Here is an 11,138-nt window from a genome sequence, read left to right as displayed (position 1 = left end):
TTTATACCTAGAACGGCAACAATTGCATCAGTCAAACTTACAATATTCAATTTCTTACTTACTTCAAATATATTATACTTTCCAATTTAAAACGTACATAAGTATTGTTCTTTTCAGTAGTAAAATATAATAAATTTTTATTCAGATAATTTACATTTTTGTAATATATTATACGAAATTAATGAATATTACCATTTTATTAGAAATTTATAACTTCTTTTACATAGAGGTATATGTATTGTACATTTATTTTGCAATAGTGTAAAAATTTAAGATAATTTCAATTCATTTATAAATAAAAATTGCCACTTATGACCAATGCTTATATTTGCCGGTGGTGTCGCCACATGTGACTTTCTATAAAATTTTATCTAATCATTCCAATTTCACTCATGCATTTGTGTTCACATAGCTATACATATACATGTGTATATATGATTGTGTGTATATATATATATATATATATATGTACAGGCGACTAGACATGAATAGATCTGAAGCTTCAAGCAATGGCATGCCGATGTTTATTATCATTTTTTAACAATATTCTGTGATATTTTTTCAACAAATTATAATTGAACATTTCTTCTTATCTATATATTCGAAACAGTATATTTTCGTTCACAAAAATATTTATTTTAAGTGAATTTGTGTACAATATAACAAATTTTGTAAAATATGTGAAATAGTATTGTTAATTTGTCTGTGAATGATATATTTTTAACGTATGAAATTATTTATAAAACATTATCGTGTCAAATAATAAAAATAACCTAATCGGTAAAATGGCATCATCATTATCAGGTATGTAGAATTTTTTGTAATTTTCCTAATTTTTCAATTTTTGTGTAAAAATTATCATTTGTTACTATCTTTTTCTTTTATAGCATATTGGGTAAAATTTTTTAAAGGAGCTGGATTTCCTCAAGATGTAGCTACAAAACATGCTGTTGTGTTTTCCAATAATCGTATTAAACCAGACATGTTACCTGATTTGGACAAACCTAGTCTCAAAGAAATGGGAATTACTTTAATGGGAGATATGATTGCTATTTTAAGATATGCAAAAAAAGTAGTAGAAGAGACAACATGTGAAAGATTCTTAGTTGATACAGAGGATAATGTTGGAAAGCCCAAACCAATGATTAAAAAAGTAACAACAAAAGCAGCTAGTTCTACTTCTAAAGCTATTGCTACTAAACTTAAATCTGATGCAATAATCACAAAAAAGATTGTTAAGATTCCAACAACTTCGGTCAAGAAAACTGTTGTTGCTAAAAAATCAGCATCAACATCAGGTGAAATAATTACAGATCTTGCTAATCAAAAAAAGCAGACCATCCTTAAAAGAAAATTAAAAGAGGACAATGAATTTGATAGTAATAATGAAGACGAGTGGCAAGAAACACCTAAAAAACTAAAATCGCTTGATAATAAAGATAATAAAGTAGGATATACTGTAATACTTCCAAAAGGATCAACATCTAGAAGTCAACAAATTCTTAAAAACTCCGTAGAACAAAAGCGAACTGTATTTGACAGGCTGGGTGATAGTTCTGTAACTAGTACAACAAATCCAACTGAAACGTCACAGACATTTAATATTACTGGATTAGGGAAAGATATCCTTAAAAGATCCGTGAGTGTTTTTAATCGATTAGGAGATAAAGATGCCAAAAAGGATAATACCTTAACACAAGCAGGTATATTGAAAAATGGAACAAATAGTGTAGGAATATTAAAAAGCAAAAGTTCCAATACAAGAACTTCGATTCTTACAACAAATAAAATTGTACCAAAAAATGTAGGCACAATGCGAGCTGATCAAGAAGCAAATAGAAAAGTTATGTCAAATAGTGTTACACAATTAGTGAAAACAACGAAAAGAATTTCTTTTAACAACACATCTTTAAGAGACAACAGATTGATAAAATCCAACGTTACATCTGGAAAGCTAGGTATGTAGCCCAACATCAATAACGCTGTTTACACATCTTTATAATTCTTTATAATTATATAATAATATGAATCTTTGTAATTTTCACTGTACCAATTTTTTTAACTTTTATGCAATATTTTTGTTAGCTTCAGAAAGGTTAACTTCGATACCAGCAAAAGCACGTTTGGGAATGGTTAAAACAAGCAGTACTAAACAAGTAACTTTCGACAGAATTACAACGGTAGCGCACGTGAAGAAACCGGATGTTTTCAGTCGCCTTGGAATTTGAGACTAATCATTTATATTGTTTATTTCTTATTAAACTAGTATATTTGTGACCATGAATCCTTTGTACAAAGTTATATAGTTCCCTATTGCATAAATATTAAAACACAGGAGAATGATTATGTTAACTAAAGAAAAAATCAAATACAAACTCTTCAAAAAGTTTAATCGTTTATATTGATTGCAGTATCGTACAGTATAACAAATATCATAATACATTATAATTGAAATAGGCATGACAAAATTGTATTTTCATATTTTATAACAAAATGATTGACACATTAATTTAAGGATATTATTGTATAAATGTAAGTAAAAAAGGATGGACAATTGAATTATTGACACGTATAAAAAGTAGATTATTTATTATAAATAAGCAATAAAATTTTTATACAAAACAACTTATCTTAATTAAAAATTACAAAATACTCAAATCGACAGAGAAATATACAATTTTCATTTACATAAATCTTAAATTTATGCCTGTATGTTATGAATAAATAAATAATTTATAATAAAAATATATAAAAATAATATATGTATTAAAACAAGTATATCGTAATAATGACAAAATCGATACACTTCTTTTCCTCCAGAAACAAAAAATGATTTTTTATATTTGCTCTAATCATTTTCATCATACTTTATGTTATTTTCCATTATTAAAGCTTATGTAAGACTGCAAGTAATAAAATTTCTAACTTGCAAAACCGCATCTAATTCATACTACTACATAATTTATGAAATACAATATATAAGAAATATTAAATTTATTATTAAATTCTTTAATTTCAACTTCAATTACCATACAACTCGATCAGTGGATGGAATGTTCCATAATGGCTGAAAATCCTCGGGATACAGCTGAAAATTAAATTACAGAGTATACAAAACTGATATTTGGACAATTTTTGCGATAACTTTTACATAGTGCAATATATACGTTGTTTCACGTGTATAAAAACAAGCATCGATTTAATCGTACTCAACCTGTTTATTATAAAATCATATATTTTATAGAAAAGAAGGGGGACGATCGTGATTCCACACACTTTCCCAACAAGCACTATTTGTAATTGCTCCAAAATACTATGTTACACCAAACATTAAACAGAATGTGTCAGACATGCCAAACTTCAACTAGACCAAACAAACAAATCACATTTGTTACAAATCTAACAATTTGTATATAATACATTTTTATAGTACTAAATTTCAAATACATGGTTAATAAAATTACATTAACGCCCACCTTTTCGTATGATCGTTGTTAGCAAACTTCAATGGCAATATGGTATTATCCTGTAAAAAGCAAATAATTACAGTCTCAGAGGAACAGAAGTGTTACGATTTAACATTATACATAACAAACAGAAGCTTTGTAGTGTTCTAATGGACAGATTAGATCCAATAGACTCGAACATAATAAACACTTCTTACAAAACAATTTTTATATTGCTAAATACCACTTTTAAAAAGTAGCAATTGATGCAGCATGTGGCAAAAATATTTTTTATCACTACATGTTATTAGATATAATTTTAAAGCATTACATAAAAAAATCAGTCACTTATAAAATAAACACCATATATGCTTATATGTATCATTATCTGTATACACATATATGCATACATGGGTGTGAAAATGTAAATAGAAAGAAATATATACATATACACATATGTATATGGCTGCATACATATATATGTATACACATCACACATGTATATACAGATATATATGTATACATATTGCACATTTATATACAAATATATATGTATACATGTATATTATTTATGTACTTATGTACATATTTATATATATAGTACAGATATTAATAACGCAACTTTCGTTCCATGTGAAAAGCATTTCTATGATGTTTCAGCAGCAAACTGACAAACATGCTGACACATTTCTCCTTGATACACCTGAAAATATTGATATATCCTCTATTGCATATGTAACAATTTTTTACATTAAATTCAGTAATCATAGTAACAAACTAAAATAACTATTACTTTCATTAACTTTTTATAATCCACTGATCGGAAAATATGTTCAAAATCTTTGGTTGACCTCTCCAGAGATTCGTCATTGAGTGGATTTAAAAGATTTACGATCAATTCCCCCTTCAGTTTGATCCCGAGTTCTTACTATTTAAATGACAAATTGCACAAAACTCTAAAGATACTTTGTCTGAATTAACATGAAGACAGATTCCAGTATTATCTAAAGTTTGAGATATTTCATCTGCTTTAAAAAGGTTGGATGCATCATTTAAACTATCCACTGTATTCATCATCTCGTCACATTTTGGAAGATCTTCAAATATATCCATATTGAAAGAAGAAAACTGATCAAAATCGATACCAATGGTATCAGTATCTTTTTTTTCATTTGCATTGGGTAAATCTGCTTGAGCAATTGGTAATAAATTGTTTAGCTCCTTTGTATTATCCATATAATTATCTTCAGATATTAAATTGGTAGTTGATGTTATTAAGTTTGTTTCTTCTTTACTTTGAAGGTTGTTCTTAACATTGACTATTGTACTTTTGGAAACAGTATAATTGTGATCCGAATCTAAAAAAGATGAAGAAATTTTATCAATGCTTGAATTCTTACAAGCAAGTTGCCTTCGGGAATTAATATATGATTCATTGTTTGGATCTTTACTTGTACCACGTTCGATCAATGAATCATTATTGACATTTGTAATAAATATATCGGTATTTTGAGTATTCAATATATTCTCCTTCACATTTGTAGAACATGTACATTTGTGTTGAACATCCAATTCATTTGGACACTCAGAAACATGATTCAAACGCAATGAATTCCTCTTCTGTGTACTAATCTTTTGAAGACCATCATTGATAGTCTTCAATAATGCAGTAATACTGGTATTATTGTTTAATACGCTCTTGAAATAAGCAACTTCACCAGTTAACCGTTTAAGGTCAATACCCTGTTTTTTTATAATGTTTACTAAATTTTTGTTTTCTTGCTGATAAAATAACAGCTTATTTTCTATTTTCTCTAGGTACGCTTTTTTTTTGAGCCGATTTTCTCGAGCCATTAAAGCATTTCTGTTAAGACAAGGCCTTTTAGAAGGACCTCGACCTCGCTTTCGTGGTTCTATAACAATCTCATTTTCGGGTACAGCAGGTTGTTGCGTATTCCTTGGCGATTCTCTCAACCTCATTTTATACTTTGTTTCATATACATCATTCTCTTCTGTCGAATTTTCCCATTTAACATTACCTCCACGTAGCTTGCCTGACATTGTTACAGATTTCGATTTTGTGGTAATGATTGAAACAGCAAAATTTATTGCAGAAATAGTTTCAATGTACCAAATAATATCGTAATATCAATCTCTCTGTATAATGTCTCACTATCTACGCGTCAGAAAATACGCAATTTTTTCTACCTAATTGAAGTTATCCTAATGTAAATGTACCTACATAGTAAGTGATCTCGAATCACAAAATAGGAACTTTATTCTAAATTTTAATGACATTTATAGTGGCGCCATCGCAAATGTATCGTAACAAGTATACTTTATGATTACATAACAAAAAATTCATTTTAGAATGTGATCAAGTTTATTTATTTATTTTATTGTTTAAGAGCAAAATTTTTCACATAACTGTACCTATCTAAAAACTATTTCAACAAAGTTATAAACTATTGTGAAACTATTAAAAATGCAGTTAAATGTCTACAGAATTTAATCGTATAATATGTAGTTCATGACTAAATTTTGGCTAGTTCAGTGAAGAAAATAGGAATTAAATAATACAAAGTGTTGTTTGTAACCAAAAAGACTGGTTTTTAATTGAAGATGTAATTTAAGAAGTTGTAAAAACATAATGCTTTTAAGAAATATCAAAATGGCTTCATTTTGTGGCAAAAGAATTATTCTATCACAAAATAGTTTTTTAAAAATTCCAAGACGTAATGGTTATTTGATTCTGTATGTATACTGTAATTATTTTATTCGAAATAAAAATTACATAATTTTATTCTCAACTTAATACTTAATAAGTTTTGTATGTAAATATTCTGTATAATTTTCTTTGCACAACATAATAATGGTTTTAGTGGTTAATCATATTTCTATTTAGTGTCCCAGAAATCGGAGAAGATTTACCAGGAAAATATCCTTTACTAAAAGAAGATAAAAGTCCGGAATTTACAAATATTACAATAGAAAAATGTGTTGCTGTTATTGGAAGGCAATCATTAGAATTTGAAGAAACAGTTAAAACCTTAGGGAAACAAATAGAAAGTAATTCTTTTATTTTACTTATGTTATAATCTTTTAATTTAAGTTTATTGAAAACACTTATGTTTTGTAAAATTGATTTACAGATGTTAACAATATTTCTCCAGAAAATTTATTTAAAAACGTATTAAACCCTATAGAGGAGATAGATACCTCTTTGAATATTACATGGGGCATTGCAAAAACATTATATTTAGGAAATCAAAGTTTAATGCCTACACAATATTATATAAGTATTAGTGAACGTGCTAAACGAGCTTCCGCTTTTAAATACATTAATGTACCAATATATCAAGCATGTAAAAATGTCTTGAATAATAATGAAAGTGAATTAAATGTTGAACAGAAAAGAATTTTAGCAAGATATATATTGGAAGGGAGATTAAATGGATTAGAATTGTTTGAGAAGAAAAAAGAACAATTTGTAGCATTGAAAGTATGGTTGTCTGAAAAAATTAAAAAATATTCACAAAAAGCGCAGGTTTGTAAATAACAAAATGTGCGAATATAAGTTAAAGAAATATTAATACTATTTTATCTTCATAGACAGCCATAAATAATCTTACTTTTACTATAAGAGATCCTAATATTGTAAGAGATTTTCCTGAAGATCTACTAAAATCTATGGCAGTAAATCCTACACAGTTTCTTGCAGGACCATGGATAGTAATTTTAACTCCTGATATCGTGGAACCATTTTTGGGTATAAATCTATCTATAAAATTGAAAGTTTATTGATCATAATAAAATTTATCTTTAATGTTGTAAATTAATCAAATATAATGAAATTAAAGATTAATTTTTTCTAATGTATATTGTTTAGAACATTGCCATGATCGTGCTTTAAGATGGAGAGTTTGGGATGCAAATGTTATCAAAGCATCTTTATTACATGATAGATCAATACAAACAAGTACAACATTAGAAGAAATTAGACAGAAAAGAAATCAAGAGGCTCATTTATTGGGATACAAGTCATTTACTGATTTAAGTATGGAAACTAAGATGGCAGGCAGTGTACAAAATATTCACTATGTATTGGATAATTTACTAGCCACAGGTAAAATTTGTATATACATTTGCATCGAGTATGCAGTATTATATATGACCAGTATTATTGATTTGCTTTGTCTATAAAAGCTCGACCTGCTCAAGAACATGAAATTAAAGAACTTCAAGCATTTGCAAATGAAAAAGGTTTAGATGGTGCACTTCAACATTGGGATATAGCATATTGGGGTAGAAAACAACTACATTCTGTGTACATGTAATTATAAAATAAAATTCAGAAACACTTTGTAATAAAAAAGAATATAAATATATATCATTACAATATCATTTACAGGTACAAGGAAGAGGATTTAAATAATTATTTTCCTCTACCGAAAGTATTATGTGGCTTATTTGAACTTATTGAAACGTTATTTGATGTAAAGATTATTGAATCCAAGAAGCTAGATCTCTGGCATAAAGATGTTCGATTTTTTGATGTCTTTGATTTGAAACATTCAAGTACTGATCCAGTAGGTAGTTTTTATTTAGATCCTTATGCAAGAGGAGATGAGAAAGTTCGAGTGTCACAGAATGCAGGATATACAGTAGAAATACAAAACAGAAGTAAAATATGTGGCATAAAACCATTAGTTGCATTAATATTCAATTTCGCACCACCCATGGGTGAGAAACCTTCTTTACTTTCATTTAAAGACCTTCAAACGTTATTTCGGCAGGTAAATTTTATGCATATAAAAATAAAATTTAAGGTTACTTATTTTTCTTAATATTATTCTTTTTCATTTAGTTTGGACATGCATTACATCATATATTAACAAAGGTGGAATACACACATATTGCAGGACTTTCGTTTGTAGAATGGGATGCACTGTTTATTTCTGACTATCTTCTTGAGAATTGGTAGATTTAAAATCTTCATATTCTTTATAATTTACAACTACATATATTGTTTAATGTTTTATTTGCTTATTAGGTTATATGAACCATCATTTGTGCAAAGAATTTCATGTCATCAAGTTACTGAAGAACCATTACCTCTTAATATAGTTGAAAAAGTAAGGGATTCAAAGACGCATTTATCTGGTTACAATTTATGTAAAGAACTGTATTTGTCAGAACTTGATTTAGAATTATATTCTGGGTAAGATTGGATACTATAAATATATATAAATGCTATTTGAATAATAAATATAGTAATATATTTTATAATTTCCTCTAAAATTTGTAGCAAAGAATTTTGGAATAGCATAATGAACCGCTTATGGAAAAAATATTTTGTACTTCCTCCATATAAGAAGGACAGCCATGTTTGTTCTTTTGATGCTATCTTTAGTGGACAATGGGCAGCTGCTTATTACAGGTAAGATTTTGTAAATATTAGAATATACATATGTTCTACTGTAGTATTGAAAAAATAAAAATTTTATAATTTCAGTCATGTTTGGTCAAAAATGATTGCTGCTGATTTGTACAGTGCTTTTCAAGATGTCTCGTATAATAATAAAGAATCATTGAAGAAACTCGGTGGAAGATATCGCGAATCATTTTTATCTGTTGGTGGTACTTATTCTGCACGTGAGAATTTCAGAAAGTTTAGTAGTGGAAGAGATCCTAGTCCAAAAGCACTTCTGAAAAACCTTAGATTGGATACAAAATGTAGTATGTCAGAAATTACTAATGATACGATCCAAGGAAACTTGAAATAACTTAAGCAACAAAATGTAATTTGTATAAAGATAGATAATGAAAAAAATTTGTTTTCTATTAGAAAAATTGATTTCATTGCAATGTTAATATAGCGATATAATATTGCGATATAAGATGTCAGGTTTTTATCACAGACACAAATATTTGTTTTAATTTGTATTATATATATATATTTTTTGCTTATAAGTATAATATAATTCTTATAATATATACAAATACTGGTCTAAAATTAATAGATAATTAAGAAAATAAAATGTAGTAATTTCTATGAACGGAATTTTTACATATGCATATATACAGAACATTAATTTACATCAAACGAAATACCTAACAGTTTTCATACAGTAATTGAATGCATTAAAAATTATGGAAGTAAAGCAACTATGATGATACAAATAAAAAGTAAAATTATTACTATCCAGTAACCACATGTACGATCTTTGAAATTAATTGTTTGTACATGCTGCGTTTTGGTAATTAATGATTCATCAGTCCTATCCATATGATTGGATAAATTATCGATTATTTCTACATAAAAATATAAAACTTTTAAAGTAAATTTTATATCTTCAAATTGATAAAGAATAAGTAATATTAAATTTAAGTTACCATTTTGGTGATCTACTTCATTGCTAATGGTTTGACCAATTTGTTTTTGCCTTGCAATGACTTTACATAACTCTTCCAAACCTTTATTTTGCTCTATAAAAGTATTGGAAAAATATTATACAAATCTGGTAAAAGATATCAAAATTTATACCTTCTAGAATCCTATCTTGTTGAGTCATAAGATCAACAACACATATTTGTGTATCTATAGGTTTATCATCATCGTCATCAGCTGCCCAAGAGGTTGTGCCTCCATCTGCAAAAGCTGATGTTCCTGATGTAAGTAAATTTGCACGAGAAGATACAAGATTATTTGTACGTGCGTCACACAATTTCTGTAATTGTACATCCCTGCTCTTCAATATTTCAATTTGACGTATCCTTCTTTCTGCTTCTTCAGCAGTTCTGCATATCTTTGTATTTTAAGGAAAAAATTTCTATGCTGGTAGATCTTACTTCTTAATCAAATGAACAAGTAAAAGGATACATAGCTTTAGATTTTAAAGCATCATCCACTTTGTTCTTAAGTTGTTGGACTTCACGATTATACTGTTTCAGACAAATTCGTATATTTGCAGATATACTTGCATATGCTTGCAAAGTTTTTGAATGTTTATTGCGAGCTGTAAATTGTTCCATAATCTCTCTGTAAAGTTTCTCACAGGCATCATATTCCGTTAACCTATGTAATTTAAACAAACACTTAAGTAACAGTTTTCATCTCAGAAGTAAACAAAGAAACCAAGGTTAATTATTCTTACCAGGGATCGTTGTCTTCGATATAAATGAGTGCCATTTTCGTGAATTTGTATATAAGTCTAATGTATGAAAAACAAAACTACGTTAAAATATTATTTGAATAGTGACATATCCACATAAATTTCTCGTATGTTATTGTCAGTGTTGTCTGCACATAATAATATATTTTGCAATTGTCGATGGTGAAACATCAAAAGAAAAGAGACCTTCCTTTACATTAGCAACTGTTTAATATCTGGGTAAACAGGAATGCTTTAGTAAGCAAATTGAGTTTTGAAAAAGTATTACAATTTACCTAGTCGAACAATTTATCGTCAAGAATGTAACATAACCACGGATTGGCGCATGCGTTTATAACGATAATTAAAGAAAATGATGGAGGGGATTTAGCATGAAGGAGAAGGTAAAAAGAGATCGTTTGTGAGAGTGAAACAAAGAGAACCAAAGGGAAAATTAACGGGTGGAAAAAAGAAGAATATATGGCGTAGTAGCAAGACCAGTTATATTTTTATTATCAACTAGTATATTTCGTGAAGC

At 27.9% G+C, this 11,138-nt stretch overlaps 4 protein-coding genes across 7 annotated transcripts; 2 read left to right on the top strand and 2 right to left on the bottom strand.

The window, feature by feature from the left end:
* The first annotated feature begins 459 nt into the window (after positions 1 to 459).
* On the top strand, positions 460 to 2,392 carry LOC138190146 (uncharacterized protein C19orf47 homolog). The gene is made up of 3 exons (XM_069132718.1): positions 460 to 804; positions 888 to 1,958; positions 2,086 to 2,392. The coding sequence occupies exons 1-3, from the start codon at positions 786 to 788 to the stop codon at positions 2,226 to 2,228; spliced, it is 1,233 nt and encodes a 410-aa protein (XP_068988819.1). The 5' UTR covers positions 460 to 785; the 3' UTR covers positions 2,229 to 2,392.
* A 180-nt stretch (positions 2,393 to 2,572) lies between these two features.
* Positions 2,573 to 5,728, bottom strand: LOC138190148 (putative leucine-rich repeat-containing protein DDB_G0290503). 4 transcript variants are annotated; one of them, XM_069132728.1, is made up of 5 exons: positions 4,898 to 5,726; positions 4,240 to 4,804; positions 3,477 to 4,149; positions 3,215 to 3,364; positions 2,573 to 3,088 (listed from the first exon to the last, which is right to left on the bottom strand). In XM_069132728.1, exons 1-2 carry the CDS (start codon positions 5,505 to 5,507, stop codon positions 4,353 to 4,355), a joined length of 1,062 nt encoding a protein of 353 aa, XP_068988829.1. In that variant the 5' UTR covers positions 5,508 to 5,726; the 3' UTR covers positions 2,573 to 3,088; positions 3,215 to 3,364; positions 3,477 to 4,149; positions 4,240 to 4,352. The 4 variants fall into 4 exon arrangements, with proteins under 4 accessions (XP_068988829.1, XP_068988826.1, XP_068988827.1 ...); XM_069132725.1 differs by having other exon boundaries at positions 4,240 to 5,728; XM_069132726.1 differs by having other exon boundaries at positions 4,250 to 5,728.
* Positions 5,729 to 5,796: 68 nt separating this feature from the next.
* Positions 5,797 to 9,501, top strand: LOC138190131 (uncharacterized). The gene is made up of 11 exons (XM_069132679.1): positions 5,797 to 6,200; positions 6,352 to 6,515; positions 6,599 to 6,993; positions 7,059 to 7,215; positions 7,336 to 7,572; positions 7,653 to 7,779; positions 7,858 to 8,242; positions 8,314 to 8,426; positions 8,500 to 8,667; positions 8,755 to 8,886; positions 8,962 to 9,501. Exons 1-11 carry the CDS (start codon positions 6,097 to 6,099, stop codon positions 9,230 to 9,232), a joined length of 2,253 nt encoding a protein of 750 aa, XP_068988780.1. The 5' UTR covers positions 5,797 to 6,096; the 3' UTR covers positions 9,233 to 9,501.
* Positions 9,502 to 9,597: 96 nt separating this feature from the next.
* Syx8 (syntaxin 8) lies at positions 9,598 to 11,010 on the bottom strand. The gene is made up of 6 exons (XM_069132738.1): positions 10,897 to 11,010; positions 10,604 to 10,660; positions 10,330 to 10,524; positions 9,994 to 10,247; positions 9,843 to 9,935; positions 9,598 to 9,761 (listed from the first exon to the last, which is right to left on the bottom strand). Exons 2-6 carry the CDS (start codon positions 10,636 to 10,638, stop codon positions 9,598 to 9,600), a joined length of 741 nt encoding a protein of 246 aa, XP_068988839.1. The 5' UTR covers positions 10,639 to 10,660; positions 10,897 to 11,010.
* Positions 11,011 to 11,138: the final 128 nt, after the last annotated feature.

The sequence above is a fragment of the Bombus flavifrons genome, chromosome 3, assembly GCF_040668555.2.
Source record: "Bombus flavifrons isolate JBK064 chromosome 3, iyBomFlav1_principal, whole genome shotgun sequence".
NCBI classification, from domain to species: domain Eukaryota; kingdom Metazoa; phylum Arthropoda; class Insecta; order Hymenoptera; family Apidae; genus Bombus; species Bombus flavifrons.
The sequence above is the reverse complement of the archived record's forward strand: the minus strand, read 5'-3'. Positions and strand labels throughout refer to the sequence as shown.